The 19,067-nt window shown below is 40.0% G+C and overlaps 1 protein-coding gene across 3 annotated transcripts in view; it reads right to left on the bottom strand.

Annotated features, from left to right (window-relative positions):
• FAM124A (family with sequence similarity 124 member A) overlaps positions 1-19,067 on the bottom strand; it is a 61,953-nt gene that overhangs the window by 16,759 nt on the left and 26,127 nt on the right. For all 3 annotated transcript variants that reach the window (XM_063444844.1, XM_063444845.1, XM_063444846.1), the window contains one exon: positions 6,344-7,080. In XM_063444844.1, the coding sequence (XP_063300914.1) occupies positions 6,344-7,080 (737 nt within the window). The remainder of the gene's footprint in view (positions 1-6,343; positions 7,081-19,067) is intronic.

Genomic DNA, 19,067 nt, shown 5'->3' with positions numbered 1-19,067 from the left:
TTAGTAGGGGGTAGTTGGTATTAGGGTTGGGGGTGGGGTAGAGGGGGGTGATATGGTCATTATGGGATACCCCCATCAGGGGTCACAGCGCCTCTCCACAGAGTCCCTCCAGGAGCGCACATGGTCCCCCGTCGCTCCCGAGGGTGGCCTGAGCACAGCCCCCCTGCCTCTTTTAGGGTGGCTGTGGTGCCGTTCTTGTCTTTTCAGTTCGGTCTCCCCGATACAAACATGAGCCACGGGGTCCAGGTCTGCATGTAGCGTTCGGTAGTGTTCTGGAGTGAGGCCGTGAGTTGTTCCATTCCGTGAATCTCTTCTACTTTGTCCATCCATTGTAGGAGGGTGGGCACTTGGGGGGACCGCCATCTCAGCGGGATGAGGAGTTTGGTCGCATTTAGTAGGTGTCTGGTCAGTGATTTTTTATAACTTGAGAGAGGTAGGGAGGTGTGATGAAGGAGCATCTGTAGTGGTTTGAAGGGGAGATCCACATCCAGAATTACTTTAATCTGTGTGTGGATTTGTCGCCAGTATGGGGCTATTTTCCTGCACGACCACCATATATGCAGGTCAGTGCCTATCTCATTTCCACATCTCTAGCAGGTCTCGGAGGTATCCGTCATCATCTTGTGCAGCCTCTCTGGCGTCCTGTACCATCCAGTCAGCAGTTTATAGTTAAGTTCTTGGTGTTTGGAGCTCATGGCGCTTTGGTGTGTCAGGATGTGGATTTTCGTCCATTGGGGGGCTGTAAGTGTGACATCAGTGGCCTCTTCCCAGCGTGTCATATGCCTCATAGGTTCCGTCTTCGTCGAGCCCAAAATCATTTTGTAGAGAGTAGATATACCACGGTTCATGTGGGAGCGTAGTATACATAGTTTTTCGAATTCTGTTACAGATCTAGGAACAGGTGTCGCCCATAGTGTGAATGATAGTAGTTTTTAACTTGGAAGTATCTAAATCTGTCGAGGCCCGATGGTGTTGTGTCCTGTATCAGGTCCGGGAGTTGCTTCAGTGAGTCCCCTGTACACCACTGTTGCATGTATGTCCACTCCGATTCTCCGAATGCCTTAATATCCTGGGGTGTGAGGTTAGAATTACATAATTTAATGACGCGCTATAGGTGCTTAAGCCAGAGACAGCTAATGATACAAACTGTGCGTCATGTCAATGTCAGGGGTAGGCAGTAGGGGAACTAATGTAGAGAAGGCCAAAGTGTGGCCAAAACGTAGATCCTTAACTATCTTACAACTCCCACAATGTATGGCCAGCTTGGGATCTACCATTTGCCCATCCTTGCAGAGTGTATCCGTAAGCACTGTTGCCATTTGAATGCAGATGTGTGTTTTTATGTAGTGTTGGTGTTCCAATGCAGGTGTACACTTGTGTGTAGTGTTGGCATTTCAATGCAGGGAGTGTTTTTTTGCAGTGTTTGCGGTTGAATGCACCAGTGTGTGTGTATGTAGTGTTGGTGTTTAAATCCAGTTTATGTATATTCATATTTGTGTATAGTGTTGCCACTGTAATGCAGGGGTGTATTTGTGTATAGAGTGTTGGAATGTACAGACATATAAACATACACAGTGACACACACATACAGACACTGACACACATTGATATTTCCTTAACGCTATACCAAAACGAAATCGCCCTTTGATGTCGAAAATTAACCCGCTTTTATTACACAATAAGTCCTTAGTATAAGACATCTCAAATGATGATAATTTTACCACCAATGCACCCTCAGTTTCCTCACCAATTACACTATGGGCGGCCCACAAACCAGTCATTAGAGGCAAATTAATCAGTGTAGCAAATAACATACTAAGCAACTTGCTGACACAATGACCAAATCCAATCATTCAGAATCACTACATAAACAAAACCCTACATCCCAACTCTTGATACAAATTACTGGAGCTAGATATCTCTTAAAACAACTCACATTTACAGACACCTCTAAAGCACTTATGTAGACCAAAAAACTATTTTATGAAAAAGGGACACAAGTAGAACCTGGTCGCCAGGAGGTCATAAGCCACACATGTCACTAATGAGTAATTAGCTCCAGCCCTAGACTCTTTTAAGCCCCCTAAATTTCCTGACCCAGGTGGATTTATGACCTTATATTACAAAGAAGCCCTTCTCACACAACTCTATGCATTTTTTTAATGCACTGCTCTGAGGACGCAAATTGCCCCCTGATATGTTGTCAACGTATGCCTTATCCCAAAACCAAACAAGAACCTAAGTCACCCTGGCCACTACCATCATATATCTCTTCTAAGTGTAGATATGAAAATAGATTAAATCCATATTTAGAAGACATCCCGATCAGGTGGGTTTTATTCCAAATAGACAAGCAAAACACTAAGATGTGTAGATCTTGAGAATGATATGAGAATTATAAGCACCTACAGATGGCCGGGATCTCTTTAGATAGTGAAAAGGTGTTTCATTTTGCCTCCTGCACCCCTCTCTGTTCGTGGTCCTTACATATTTGGAGCTTCTGGTAGCGGTTTTCTCTGAGCCATATTTCACTCACTCAAAGGATTTTTTCTTTTACCCAAAATTCTGCCTCATTCCTTTCTTATATCAATGGCAATAAGCAGGGCTTCCATCCTTATAGCATGGACTATCTTATATGGCACTGCCCACTATGCCCATTATCTCCCCTTTTATTTGCACCATCCCTTGAAACTTTGTTACAGATGGTACAGTCCAGCCAAACCATTGAGTGGAGAGCACAGGAATTTTAAGTAGCGACTTATGCTGATGATATCCTTCTTACCCTCACAAAACCTGAAACTTATATACCAGCTCCCAGTGGAGATAAATTACTGATGCCTATCTCGCTTACAGAAGGGGTCCTGTTCTGTATAAACTCATCCAACATTATCTGTTTGGACATCTACAATTCCTCTTTAATAAAAATCTAAGAAGAGATTGGTGGATCTAGAACACTTCTTTTTTGGTTCAGACTACCCTTCACTTTACATGTGGCTCCCTAAACAACATTTCCCATTTACTCCTCTGTCCTCTCCAGCAATAACCCACTCACTTAATTTATGGAACCACTTCAAAGACAAATTCAACTTTTCTTCTTCCTTTCCCCTCTCACACCAATTCTATGAAATAAACCATTCACACCTGGATTTGTACCTAGACACTTCACTCAGTCCGAAGATAGGGATATCAGTAGATTGATGAATCTTTATGTTAATGATAGAGTAAGAGACTATTCTGAAGTTCCCAACCACACCTCTCTCACAACTTTTGACTACTTTCAGTAAATTCAACTCTGTAGTTTTGCCTCTTTAGCACTCATAAAACAAGCAGGCAGTGTTCAATTGTCTCCCTTGGAGGACGCATGCTAACATTCCTCAGCTATAAAAATTCAGACATCTGATATTTTCATTTCTTGGTCACACACTCCACCCAAATATTACTACCATACGTAGCCACATGTAAAAGGGATCTGGGACCTCCTGGAGGAAACTTGTCAGAAACTTGTAAGGCGATTGCTTCCATTACTACTGGTATAACAAGGAACAGGCATCCTACACTGCTGGTGCTCATTTCCAAAACTTAAACTACTTTGGACTGCAGTTACATCTTTAATCAATACTGCTCAATTCTCTGCCATTTAGGAGTTAAATCACATTGTTTATGCCGCCCGAGTCACACCTCCCTGTATGATACTTACACAGCTTCCTAAACACTTCCTGTAAAGAGTCATCTGATGTTTACAAATCCTTAATTGCAAATTCTGTTTAATTTAGAATTTCTAATTTGCACTGTTAATAGCCTGTTAGACCTTCCAGGAGCCTCCTGTGTGTGATTAAAGTTTAATTTACAGAGCTGGGGATAAAAACTTCTAAAACAAGTTATCGTCTGATTGAAAATTAAACAATTTTTGTTCATGCAGGCTGTGTGAGTCACAACTAGAGGAGTGAGGCTAGGGATGTATAAACAGAAACAAAAGTGATTTAACTCCTAGATGGCAGATAATTGAATTTTGAGACTGCAAAGGCATGGTATATCGAATGAAACTGCTTAATTAAGCTAAACTTGTATTGGTGACTTTCGAGTCCCTTTTAGATGAACCTTTTGTGGCAGGTTCACTTTATGAAAACAAATCCATAATAGTGTGCTGATTTTAATTAATTTGTAATTAATTAATTTCAAACAAATAGCCAAGTTTAACTTACAAATTGTAGCTCAATAATAAACATACAGACAGATGATTAACAGTCTCACTCTCAGCAAAGGAGAAAATGGCAGAGGCACTCCACCATTACAACACCTTCTATAGATTATGACACAAGTAATTCCCTGACGCATGCCTCCTTTGATTCCATTAATTAATTCTGCTAAAAGTCCATCTGCACCAACAAGCTCTTATATGACATGCACATGTTACAGGAACACTATAAGCGCCCAGTCATTTCCCTGTCCCCTTAACCTTGCATCTAGATAAACTGCAATGTTTACATTGCAGTGTTAAGACTACCTCTTGTGGCTATCTACCAGACACCCACTAGAGGCACTTCCTGCTGCTTCACAGAGTTTAACTCTATGCAACGGCACTGGATGTACTCACGCTTTGCATGAGGACGTCTAGTGTCTAATAAATCCCCGTAGGAAAGCATTGATTCAATGCTTTCCTATTGAAAAGGCCTAATGTGCCCACAGCGCTTGCATTAGCGTCTCCCTCACGATGATGCCGGGCTAGCAGAATGCTTGGTTTTATAGGGAGAGGGAAGTGCTCATGCCATTGTACAGAACACTTGGAGTATTGTACGCAGTACTGGAGACCGTATCTTCAGAAGGATATTGATACCTTAGAGAGAGTTGAGAGAAGGGCTACTAAACTGGTTCATGGATTGCAGGATAAAACTTACCAGGAAAGGTTAAAGGATCTTAACATGTATAGCTTGGAGGAGACGAGACAGGGGGGATATGATAGAAACATTTAAATACATAAAGGGAATCAACACAGTAAAGGAGAAGATTATATTTAAAAGAAGAACAACTACCAAAACAAGAGGACATAGTCTTAAATTAGAGGAGCAAAGGTTTAAAAATAATATCAGGAAGTATTACTTTACTGAGAGGGTAGTGGATGCATGGAATAGCTTCCCAGCTGAAGTGGTAGAGGTTAACACAATGAAGGAGTATAAGCATGCATGGGACAGGCATTAGGCTATCCTAACTATAAGATAAAGCCAGGGACTAATGAAAGTATTTAGAAAATTGGGCAGAGTAGATGGGCCGAATGGTTCTTATCTGCCGTCACATTCTATGTTTCTATGTTTCTAAAGCGGAAATTGAGCCAGCGCCAAGGGACCTCTGCACTGGAATAAGGTTGATGGAAAAAAAACCTTTGAGAGTTGTGAAGTGGAGGTTACAGAGGCAGAGAGCTAATATAGTGCTAACTTAATTCTGACATCAACTCATATATGCTACGTCTGACCCCTATCATGCCTGTCTATTGATTCTCATCCCACTTAATGCTACTGACTGGCTCCTGCACAATGCATTAAAACACACCCCTTTACAGTGAAAAAACAACTGCAGAACTGCTGTACTGATCTGATTGATCACTCTAAAATATAGTGTTCCATGGGTTAAGATAAATACATTTAATAAAATTGGGCCTGGGGACAGTGTTTTAATTAACTTTGAACCTTCATCTCATTCACAATAATTGAGAGTGAGAACAAGGCTTGGAAATCTGTCAAAGTCTGAATTTGCCAACACAGTCTGCTTCAGGAAGGAGATCCTTCCATGCAATTCATTCTTAGAAGGTTCACATGCATTGCAATGCAAAGGAGGGGGAAAATAAATAGCCCCAGTCCTGCTATTACTCTCATTTTTAATGAGTGATTCTCTGAGCGTGGAAATTTGGGAATGTAAACGGTTATTCAGGTACTTTTTGCAGATGACGTGCCTGTCTCATCACATAGTGACATAATTATTGACACAATCACAATGGGTAACGTATCATTGTTCCATCGCATATATGTAAAACATTTAAAAGAAGAAAAACTACCACAACAAGAGGACATAGTCTTAAATTAGAGGGTCAAAGGTTTAAAAATAATATCAGGAAGTATTACTTTACTGAGAGGGTAGTGGATGCATGGAATAGCCTTCCTGCTGAAGTGGTAGAGGTTAACACAGTAAAGGAGTTTAAGCATGCGTGGGATAGGCATAAGGCTATCCTAACTATAAGATAAGCCCAGGGACTAATGAATGTATTTAGAAAACTGGGCAGACTAGATGGGCCGAATGGTTCTTATCTGCCGTCACATTCTATGTTTCTATGTTTCTATGTTTCTATGTTTACCTGTAACAGTATTTTATTTCCATCGTGATCTTCAGTCTGCCACCTTCCCTCGCTTATGGGACTACATTGGTTGGGCAAAAGTGGAATTAGCTGTCCAAAATCTTTAACTCTAAACTCCAGCAGTGAAGATTCTAAAGGGATTGGGCTTTGTCCCTTCAGAAGCCTTTTCAGGGAAAACTCAATGTCTATATCCATGTTTGAATAAATTGGAAAAACACAGAAATCGGCCTTCTTCTTCCACACCGATTTCTTTAATATCAGTTCATACATTTTCATCATATATGCAAAATTTTCGTAACTGCAGTAGATAGTAAACCGTATAATTTCCTTCCCGTAGTGTACCTGCCTGATGGCCCACAGTGGTGTTCCGTTGGCTAAAGTAAAGAAGTCCTGGTTGCATGGCATGTAAGGGAGGAACTTGCCATGTACGCGCTCCGTGTGATGGAACTTCCATGGTGGTTTCTGGAAACATTCGTGCAGATGTAATATCTGTTCTTCTCCGTATTCTTCTTGTACGAAGAGAATGACAGCAAACGCAGGTTGTGATGCAAAGCCCTTAGTGGGCTTTCTTTTCCTTGTAATTCTCCTTTCAGAAACACGAAACAACTGAAGATCTGGGTGGATCCATGCAAGTAGCTTGTCAATAGCATCTTGGAGACACCTGGATTCTCCAGGATCAGCGATTATATGGATGCTAACAAGGAATGGGTCCTGGACATCTTCTATAGAGAGTTCACCTATGGGAAGAAGTAGAATTTAGCTGATAAAATAACCATATCCAACAGGTTCAGCACTGATTTTGAATATGTTTATGCTGCTAATCAATGTCAAAGGGTTATCATAAAGACACAATAAACCCTGTTAGCCAAAATGTCTTCAAAGTAAATGAGTATAGGTCAATATATTAGTTGAAGAAGATTTACAAGCCAACAAATGAAAAATTCTAAAGTACCAAAAAGTATATAAATTATGTGACATTTTTCAAATGTATTCCAGAACATTTTTCTGATGCAGAAGGTTAAAGGAACACACCAAGCACTGTAACCACTACAGCCCTCTCACAGCCAATGAGCAGGGCTTAGCTTAGTAATGCTAACGGAAGCTCGTTTCAAAGCCTCCGGCTCCAGGGGAGGCGGCAACAGGTGGCAAACAATTCTTGCCTACTAACATTTGAGGGGCACCAGTGAATTCCTGGCACCATAACCACTACAGCAGGTTATGTTCTTTTTTGCATTAATATATGCCTCTTTACTAAAAGCACACGATGGGGTGGTTTTACTATTTTGAAACACATTTATGATTCTTTAAAGATATCTATGCTAATATACACTTAAACTTTTTAAAACACAATTTATTTATTTAAAGGATACATTAATGGAATGTATTAATGTTTCTTATTGTCTTGCCAAAATGAAAACGAAAAAATTATAATATTACAGGACGTTTTCTCCTAAAAACACATTTTAATTGTTTAACTCCATAGGTCTGTGATAAATTACTAGAGTTTCACAGTCTTTGTTTGGTGCTTCATCAAATTCTATTAATCTTGGCACCAATTGTGATAACCAAGTAAGGTTATTTTCTTTTTCTTTGACAATCCTGACATGTGAACCATCTTGGCGAATGCTAGACGGCGTATATTTGCCAAGAAGAAAAGTCTGATTTTGTGTGACAACATAAGAGAAAAGGTATATAAAGACAGTAAAAGATATTCTGATTGCTTTCTTAGAGCTTAGAATCTTTCTATGTGAAACCCAAGCTGTGATGTTTCCAGAAAACCGAAGGAGGATTGAGATGTGAAGCACAGAGGAATCTTTCATGGTGCAGCTCTGGACTTCTTTCGAAGGTATTCTCTCTCTGCCATTCAGCTCTCTTGTCTCTCAGCGTGATCTGTGCTCTAATGAATGAGCTGACGGATGATAAAATGAAAAGCTTTGAAAGATCCATCACCAACATTAGTATTCAGAAGGAAGCTCTGATTGTGGCATTGAGGCTAGATGGTAAAACAAATAGCTTCAGAGGACCACCAGAAAACTACACAAAGCCATCATTAGGAACTAGAGTTACATGCACAGCAGAGAAAATCTGCTTTTATTCAGCTTGTCAAAACTGGAGACCAAGCCAAAAATGAGGGCCATACCCAATCAGCTTTTTAAATAAAGTACTGTCCACTTCACAAAATCACAGTTACGTCTCTTGGTTTTGGTTTTACACCTGCCATTATTGATTTCTAAAATTCTTTTTTTTTTCATTATGTTGTTTAACATAAAAGTTGTCACTGATAAAGTTATGGCTAGATTGCTGTTCGTTCTTTAACCATGTCATGGAGAATGTTTGAAATAACTGCACCTGTCTAAAGGCTGTCTTACTAGAATATTGGCATACACAGGCTTACATCATTCCCTGTAAATCACTTAGAATATTCCAAATTTTCACTAATTATAGGAGTTACAAGCTAGAATGCAAGTAGTTGGTGTCCTGCTGCCTTGGAAATCAGAAGACATATTTGATGAAACTGTACATGTGTAAGGTTTTTTTTTTAATTGCTCAGATGGTGCCAAACCCACTATTTCTTATACAGGGCAGTGGTACCAAACCAAAGTACACTAACCAACAGCCAAGATTTTGTCAAAACCCCATTGGATTAGAATTGGGAAATGCATAATCCTGGACTATTGGTATGCCATGATGACTGGATTGGGAAATTGAAAGCCATTGATACAAAGGCTGGCAAACAATAGTTTGGCATGTTCAAATATTTTTAGATTGCTATGAGAATAGCAGTCCAAGGAAAGCAAGAGAGAGATTGAAAATAAAGAAAAGACTCACTATTGTTGTTTTTTTTTCTTTTTCTTTCTTAATTCCAAGTTCAAAACCCACCGTAGTTTTTAGTAGCTCCCAGCCCATGAAATCCCTAATCCTGACATAGGCCGCTATTGAATTATTTTGGATCAGCTTTTTAAATTATCCCAAACTTTTAGAAAGAAGTTTCTAATTTTTTATCTACAGAAGTCACCATCATTTAAAAAGTGACCGGGCTGAAGTGTCAGAAAAGAACACATTTTCTAAATCAAACCATTATTAAATGGATTAGCACAAACTGGTGGATGGTGCCCAACCTGGTGCGATAATAGCGAGTTGTATTTATTACGATATAGGTTTGTATAAATGCAAGACTTGAGTCAATAAGAGATCTGTCACTGATTCTATAATGAATGGCCCTACCCATAAAAGAGAAGATCCTGCTAAATAAAAAAGTGGCAACCTGACCGAAAATGGGGAGTGTCAGTCTGTCATGCATGTATACTAGGCTCCATGCTGAATGTCTTATGTACAGTTTATGGGTCACGATCCGTATGTCTCACTTCCTCAATTCCAACTCTCTCCTTGACCCTCTTTAATCTGGCTTCCGCCCGTTCCACTCTACTGAGACTGCTCTTATCAAAGTTACTAACGACCTAATCACAGCTAAATCCAAAGGCCACTACTCCATACTAATTCTTCTTGACCTCTCTGTTGCCTTTGACACTGTTGATCATGCTCTCCTTCTGCAACTCTTCAAACACTCGGTCTCTGTGACTCCGTCCTCTTGTGGTTTTCCTCCTATCTCTCCAACGCTCATTCAGTGTCTCCTTTTCTAATGATACATCCTCTCTTCGTCCTGTCCCGGTTGGAGTCCCCCAAGGCTCTGTCCTTGGTCCCCTTCTATTTTCTCTTTATACTGCCTCTCTTGGCAAACTTATTACCTCATTTGGATTCCACTATTCCACTACCACCTGTCCGCTGATGAGATCCAGATATATCTCTCCTACCTGGACCTCTCCCCTGCCGTCCTGCAATGTGTCACTGCTTGGCTTTCTTCCATCTCTGACTGGAGTCCTCCCGCTTTCTGAAACTAAATCTCTCGTAAACTGAGCTCCTTTGCTTTCCTCCTCCTAATACTAATCCTCCTCTTTCGCTCTCCCTTCAAGTTAGTGGTATCCACATCAGTCCATCCTTGCAAGGGCGGTGTCTTGGTGTCATACTTGATTCTGGCCTCACCTTTGAGTCTCACCTCCAGTTACCAAATCCTGTAGATTCCATCTTAAAAACATAGCCCGCATCCGCCCCTTTCTTACGCAAGATACTACCAAGGAGCTTGTCCATGCTCTAGTAATTTCCTGCATGGATTATTGTAACCCTCTCCTAAAAAATAATAAATAAATAAAATCAACTAATGCAATTGACCTGCAATTATTGGGAATATTTATGCTGTTAGTGGGACAGGAGACAAAAGAAAAACTGTGGTAGGTTATTGGGGGTAACACTTGCACATGCCATCTGGAAATACAGTAAATATTTCTAGAAGTTGTAGGTTAGCACAAACATGATAACAGGACTACAACTTCCAAAAATTCCTTCACTATGGTTAACTTAGGGCATTCGTACACTTGTTGTCCAACTTTGGTGGCCTATGGGGGTCAAGAGAGAGCAAAGGTTTTTGCAAAACTTTGCCGAAATAATTTGATAGAAAAACAGGGGATGCTGACTACAAATGTATAAAACCATAATCACTGCAATGAGCTGTAGTGGTTATGATGCCTACAGTATCCCATTATGACAATGTGTAGTGACGGCCTTTAGTGGTCATTTACGGCCAAATATTCGTAAAGCAGCAATTTCGCTATTTGTGTACTTTTTACAAACAGAGAATAGGTAGATACACCAGATGTAAGCTATAATTGTCTTAATATTCGTGAGTCAAAGTTCACTCTTCTCGAACGATCACCGCAGCAGAAATATTTTAGACTTTTGTTTAATCAACTTGAAGGTTTTTCACTACAGTGTATTGAAGTATTTACTGTGTGTCTTATAAACAAAATTCTCAATGAAAAATGTTTTACAAAAAAAAACAAGACAAAAAAAAAATCTGTCACAATAGCCGAGTTTGAGATTTTGTCCAAATCAGCTATTTTGGTCTATTTTTTTTCCAGTTCATTGCTTGGTGGATAAACCCTTTCATGTTTTATACAGAATGGCATTCTTAGTATTATGTTACGATTTGGACTTCTGCCCTCTGTTAAAGTAGGTTTCATTTTACAGATAAGCGAAGGTAGCTAAATATTGTGCCCAGTTGCAATTGTGTTTTTCCTCGGTTTTTAACCACCACTTTTCTAAATCCACACAACACGTTTGATTAGCACTAGCTATCTGAAACAGATTTCCTCTTCTTGGTTAAGACTTAGCAACTCTTCAAAAGGTTTCCTACATTTTTGTATTTTTTTTTAAATCACATTGAACTTCAAAGTGTCACCCCACCCAACAATCTTCAAGAAATATCAATCTATAGAAACAAGCTTTTAGGGACATTATGAGCTCAATGAAATGGTCTGGGTGTGGTTGCCCTGTTTTGTTAACCCTGTAAAACATTTCAGTTTTTTAAGTTGTAATTTTTTTTATAACAAATGGGGGTGAGGGGGCGGGTGTTAAACAGAACTAAGGACAGGGACACTATAGTGTTAGGAATAACAGTTTGTATTACAAACGTTAGAGTGTTCCTTTAACCCCTTAAGGACACATGACATGTGTGACATGTCATGATTCCCTTTTATTCCAGAAGTGTGGTCCTTAAGGGGTTAAATGTTTTTACAATAATCTAGATTTTTTTTATGTTTTACTAGAATATTGGGGCTAACTATGTGCATGTGTGCTAAAACGTTAACACTACATCATATATTCCGTTTTACCCAAACAGATGCCAAACATTGCATTGGGGAATAGGGATTGCATGATGTATACGGAAAAGGGATTTGTTTCTGACACTCTGGAATTTGTCTGTTGTGATTGAAAAGTCTCTAATGATAACTGTTGGCACGGACTAAAAGAGCGTTCTCATCTCTAGATGCAGGTGCATGGAGAGAATATTCAAAGTTTTTTTTTTTTTATGAAACTATACAACCAGGGCCAGATTAAGAGCCCAGTGGGCCCAGTGCTGACAATTATGAGAGGCCTTATTACAGAATCTTATCGAACAAAAACACTAAAACAATCATACCATCATAATTATGTATCTGGTGGAGATGGTGCCAGAGGGAAACTCATAGGTTGCAGCTATAAGAAAACGCAGATCTTTTTAAAATCTGCTAATCTCTCTCTAATTAATACTTTCATCTTTCAAGTAAATCCATTCCCCCTAACAGCAGTTTCCAGTGAAACAGGAAGTCAATGGGCGGTGTAAAAGGGTGGGCCACTGACACGAATCACGTGACCAGCACTGCCAAAAGGATCAAAAATGCCCAAAAAGGGGGCATGTCTGCCCAAAGAATTGGAAGGCCAGCCTGGCATCAGTGTCCCTACGTATCACAGTGTCAGTGTCCCCATGTCACCCAGTCCACTAGTCTCCCAGTGTCTGTGTCCTCATTGCTCCCAGTGTCACTAGGATACTAGGGGACACTGAGAGACATGGGGACACAGTGAGACATGGGGACACTGAGACACTTGGGGACACTGGGAGACATGGAGACACAGACACTAGGGACACAGAGACATGGGGACACAGACATTTGGGGACACTAAGACACTCGGGACACTGAGAAACATGGTAACACAGACACTGGGAGACTAGAGGACACTGGGAGACATGGGGACACTGTCTGGAAGGCATGGGGACACAGACACTTGGGGACACTGAAACATTTGGGGACACTGGGAGACATGGGGACAATAGGGATACTGAGAGACATAGGGACACTGAGACACTAGAGACACTGGCTGGGAGACATGGGGACACTGGGAGACATGGGGACACTGGGAGCTATGGGGGCACTGAGACACAGAGACATGGGAACACAGACACTGGGAGACTAGGGGACACTGGGAGCCATGGGGACACTGAGACACTAGGGACACTGGCTGGGAGACATGGGGACACTGGAAGACATGGAGACACTGTGTCTTTAGTGTCTCCGTGTCCCAATGTGTATCTCAATGTCCCTATGTCTCACAGCGTCCCCTAGTGTCTTAGTGTCCCCAGGTCTCCCAGTGTCCCCTAGTGTCTCAGTGTCGCCATGTGTCCCCTAGTGTCTCAGTGTCCCCATGTTTCCCAGTGTCTCCAAGTGTCTCAGTGTCCCCAGGTATCCCAGTGTCCTTTAGTGTCTCAGTGTCCCAATGTCTCCCTGCAGCTTTTCCCCTCATCCCTCACTTCCCTAAGCTGTAGGCTGTCTCTGCAGGTTGGGAGCTGCTGTCTGAACTCTCTGTGCTGTGTTGCTGCTCCACGGCAGATCAGTGAGTAGAGAAATGCAGGGAGGGATATGCTGTAACTCCCTGCCTCTCTCCACACACACAGTGACCCCTACTGGCCGGCCCTAGTTTTGCAAGGTAATCTCTGTTTATACTGAGAAAGATATCTGCATTTGTATTGCCGGTATTACTGCAATACAGGCACAGCCAGGCAGCCTCAAATACCATCTGTGCCAGTAAAATACCAGTCAGGTGGCAAACCTAAGAGTAGAGTGTAAATAAATGTAAAAAAAAATGTACACAATTTTTTTTACTCTTTTGTTTTTTTTTAATGGGCCTATTCCATGGGCCCGGGCCTGGAGCTGCAGCTCCATCAGCCCCTATGTTAATCTGGCCCTGTATACAACAAGGAAGACAGTAATATCTATGCATAACACCTCAGATATTTTTGAAATACAGTCTACATGTCCTATGCATGCATGCTGACAATGCACCATGGGAAATGGTTTTTTAAATATCTAGGGAGCCATTATTAACTATCACTGTGGTGACATCATACCTGATTTGGAAAACTGTCCAGATGGACAAAAAATCCCTTCCAACGTATTAAACTGTGCTAATGTGTTTTATACCCCACCTCTTATAGACTGTAAGCTCGTTTGAGCAGGGTCCTCTTCAACCTATCGTTCCTGTAAGTTTTCTTGTAATTGTCCAATTTATAGTTAAATCCCCCCTCTCATAATATTGTAAAGCCCTCCGGAATCTATTGGCGCTATATAAATGGCAATAATAATAATAATAATAAACATATTTTTATTCAGCGATACCAGTTTTATTCAGCTATTCTGGAAGTTTCCAAGTCTGTTGTTAATACATCACAATCCACTGTTATGTTTTGCTATATGTGTTCCTGCCCTATTATATGTAATGTGTATTCACCACACATGTAATATTGTATATTGTATTGCATCTTGCTCCAATAAAACAATAACAATTAAAGGGACACTATAGCCACCAGAATAACTACAGCTTAATGTAGTTGTTCTGTTGAGTATAGTCAGTTCCTGCAGGCTTTTTACTGGAAAAACTGTATTTTTTGAGAAAATAAGTAATGTTTACATTATAACCTAGAAACACCTCTAGTGGCCACTCCTCAGATGGCTACTAGAGGTGCTTCCTGGGTCAGTGCTGCAACTTTCCCCATATGGATGCATTGATTAAATGCATCTCTATGAGAAGATTCTGATGGGCTAGGACAGCATTTGGCCCTGCCCCCACCCCCTTGGCTGACGTCATCAGATATGACGATCTCAGACTACATATACTCATCTTCTGCCTAAATAAATACATTGTGTAAATTGTATATTTCATTGAAATCACTAGTAAAATTATGGAGGATAATTATTTAGGGTTCATGGAAAGGGACTACAACTCATATCATGCTCAGTAAGATTCTGGTTTTGGCTGGTGGGAGTTAAAATATACATCTGATATAATGGGATAGTGTGTAAATCACTTGCTAAACAGCATATGTGGAATATAACTCCAATCAACCTCATCCAGCGGTTAGATAAGAACCACTGATAAATCTTATAAGAATTTCGTCCTCAGGAAATCTATAATTCTATAATACAACTCACCATTTAAATGGACACAGTAAATCATTACATAAAAATGGCAATTCTGACATAATACAGCCCTATAAAGTATGATTTTTTTTCTTTATACAAATTTTTAATTTTTAATAAAACCATCGTTAACAGTGCCTAACAACTAAGAAGTTAGTAAGTGCTAGACAAAAAGGGTGTGGGACTTCATTAGCTGCAGAGGCCAGTGCTTAGGGCTCAAGAGATATTTCTTGAAATTGTAGTAAATATAAAATATAAAAATATATGTACTTTTTGGACATATAGTTTCCATAAAAATTAGATTTCACAAAAAAAATTACATGTGATCTAATAAAGATCTAAGTGATTTCATTTTTAAAATATTTAATTGGGCAGCTTGGGGGGGCGAGGGGGTTGCAGGGCTAACGAGATGGCATCATGAGTTTTTTGATGGTACATTTAACAAAGATAAACATCTCAAAGAAGGGTCAAGAATCGTTTCTGTAAGAAACTTCCTGAGGCAATGGAGCAGAGGTGACTATCTCTGAAAATACTACATAAGTGCTTGATTAGCAAGTTGGTACACCCACTGGCACTATACAAGCAAACCTCTCGGAAAACAAAAGATAGCAAAAATTTGGTGAATGTTTCTATTTAAACATTTAAAAGATAATACAAAAAACCTGTTCTTTCAGATTTCCTCTTATGCCTTTAAATTTGAAGACTCATGTACAACCTAAAATGAGGGCTCATTTAAAGGAACATAACAGCACTTGGAATACAAACCTACATTCCCAACAGTATGAGACAGTAGGTTTTGGTCTCCCTTCTGTATTTAGTAAAAACTTTTTTTTTTTACTTATCTCGAGCACAAAGTCCCCCTCCTGGGACATCATCCAGCTCTTAAGCCGATTGCCGTTGGCCAATGCTCATAGAGGAGCACTGGAAACTGATGCAGATGCAAGGCAAGTGTCAATAGGATATCCAAATACTTCTAATAAGAAACTGTTGAATTCAATGCGTTTCTATGAACCGCAACCTCAGAGTTTTACTTGATCATTGTAAAAGAAGCACTTTAACCTTGAAAGGTAAAAATTGGAGTTTCTATGAAGAAGCCAAGTATTACATTGCTGGGTAAAAAAAAAACAAGGCCACTGCACCTAGACCACTTCACTGAGATGAGGTGGTATGGGTGACTTTAGTGGTTCTTTAAGGCACAGGTGAGTTCTTTGAAGAGCTTTTAATTCTGGAACCTCCTTCTCTCTAACCCTAACCATTGACAGTGATATGGAAAATATAAAGAATTAAAATTGAATATAGGAGCGATACAAAGGAGACGCTTAAAGAGCGCCCTGGACAACTGCTCCATCAACCACTTGAGACACCATGCTATTTTCTCATTTATTTTAAAGGGACACTATAGTCACGAGAACAACTACAGCTTATTGTTTTTGTTCTGGTGAGTAGAATCATTACCTCCAGGCTTTTTGCTGTAAACACTGTCTTTTCAGAGAAAATGCAGTGTTTACATTACAGCCTAGTGATAACTTCACTGGCCACTCCTCAGATGGCTGTTAGAGATCCTTCCTGGGTAATGGCTGCCTAAAATGCATCCAAACATTCAGTGTCTCCTCCCTCTGCATGCAGACACTGAACTTTCCTCATAGAGATTCATTGATTCAATTAATCTCTTTGAGGAGATGCTGATTGGCCAGGGCTGTGTTTGAATCATGCTGGCTCTGCCCCTGATCTGCCTCTTTGTCAGTCTCAGCCAATCCTATGGGGAAACATTGTGATTGGCTCAGACCACCACTTCTGATGATGTCAGCAGACTGCTTGTTTTTTTTTAGTCTAACAGCATGCAGAGTTACAGCTTCAGGCTTGAATACAGTAGGATTTTGCTATATTTATGGAGGCATGAGGGGCCCAGAGGGCTAGATGGTGGTTTTAACACTATAGGGTTTAGGAATACATGTTTGTGTTCCTGACCCTATAGTAATCCTTTAATATATTGGCAAAATGTGAACTGACTGGCCACTTACTGTGTGGACATAAGGAGGTGTTCTTACATAGGGCAGGCCTGTTCTCAGTAGGTACTGACCATTTCCTGTCCAGTACAGATCTGTATCCATATTTTCTTGGCGACATTGATGTATTATTCATTAAAGCCCATGTTTAATTTTTATTTTTGTATTGAAATTCTTGACCTTTGTCTCTCATTATAGTCATTTGACTCTTTATCTTTAAAAACATGCGTTTTGCTTCATTTAGCTAATGTGGGATCAATTTGTAACCTGACTGTATCTAAGCTCTTTTGTCTCTCGCGGCAGGGTATTGTTTCAGCATTGAAACTCTTTAGTTCTGACAAATGACTCGGTGTGGAAGTATGAAGATAATTCCGACTGTATAAAATTCCGCAGTCAGCATAGCAGCAAGGTCACTGAATAGAAGCTGTCAGCTCCAAGCATCATGTCACTTAATCACTTCCATTCACATCTAAAGGGGCACGAACCAAAGCGAGATATTACATCACTGCCATTGTCTGCCGTACTTGCAAACTACACATTGCAGAACTACAGGACAGAAAAAACAAAAACCTTTACTCTTAGCCACAGCTACACCTGGGAAATATTAAATATATTCAGGGACGCAATAAGTAACATTTTTGGTAACAGGCTAGCAATTTGTTACTTTTGTAAAATTTGATTTGTATGCATTGGGTAGAATACACACTCTGCATCCTTGAGAGCAGTATTTTTCCCTTTTATATCTCAACATTTAGAGATGCTAAGGACTATAGCACTAGTACAAATTATTTATTTTCTATTCTTTTATATTTTGAAGGGACTATATATATATATATATATATATATATATATATATATATATATAAATATAGCTGTAGCGATTCATAAAATAGCTGAAGCTGTTTGTCCACGTAGGTACATGTCCTAAGCAAATAATAGAAAGCTAAGAGGCCTTTGCATTGGAAGGAAGCTACCTGGCAATATTATAAGAAGCTGCAGATTGGTTGCTACTAGGTTAATGAATACTTGCTTAAAGGAGCACTATAGGGTCATGAACACAAACATGTATTCCTGACCCTATAGGGTTAAAACCACCATCTAACCCCCCTGTCTTCCTCAATCCTCCCTAAAAATAGTAAAATCTTACTTGTTTTCAAGCCTGAAGCTGCAGACTTTGTCCCTGTTTCCTTTTGACCTGCCCACTGCCTGCTGACATCAGCAGAAGTGGTAGCCTGATCCAATCACAGTGCTTCCCCATAGGATTGGCTGAGACTGACAAAGAGGCAGATCAGGGACAGAGCCAGCACAATTCAAACACAGCCCTGGCCAATCAGCATCTCCTCATAGAGATGAACTGAATCAATGAATCTCTATGAGGAAAGTCCGGTGTCTGCATGCAGAGGGAGGAGATATTGAATGTTTGGATGCATTTTAAGCAGCCATGACCCAGGAAGGATCTCTAACCGCTATCTGAGGAGTGGCCAGTGAAGTTATCACTATGCTGTAATGTAAACACTGCATTTTCTCTGAAAAGACTGTGTGTACAGCAAAAAGCCTGGAGGTAATGATTCTATTCAATAAGCCGTAGTTGTTCTGGTGACTATAGTGTCCCTTTAATGCTGTTTTCTTGAAAAAGATTGACAGCAGAATTATATATATATATATATATATATATATATGTGATAAATAACTGTTAACTCAAAACAGCAAATGACCCGGCTTAGCTAAGAAACTCAACCGTTTAGTGTATCTTTTTTTTTCCTTTAAAATTATTTGGACTTTTTGGTGTTTTCAACACATTTTTTTTCAGATTCAGCTATTTTTACCTAAATTTTGAATTCCACTTTGAATTCTCAACAACTTAGCAAATAA

This window comes from Pelobates fuscus, chromosome 1 (genome assembly GCF_036172605.1).
Source record: "Pelobates fuscus isolate aPelFus1 chromosome 1, aPelFus1.pri, whole genome shotgun sequence".
Lineage (NCBI taxonomy): Eukaryota > Metazoa > Chordata > Amphibia > Anura > Pelobatidae > Pelobates > Pelobates fuscus.
Note: the sequence above shows the minus strand (reverse complement) of the source record. Positions and strands in the feature narration are given on the sequence as shown.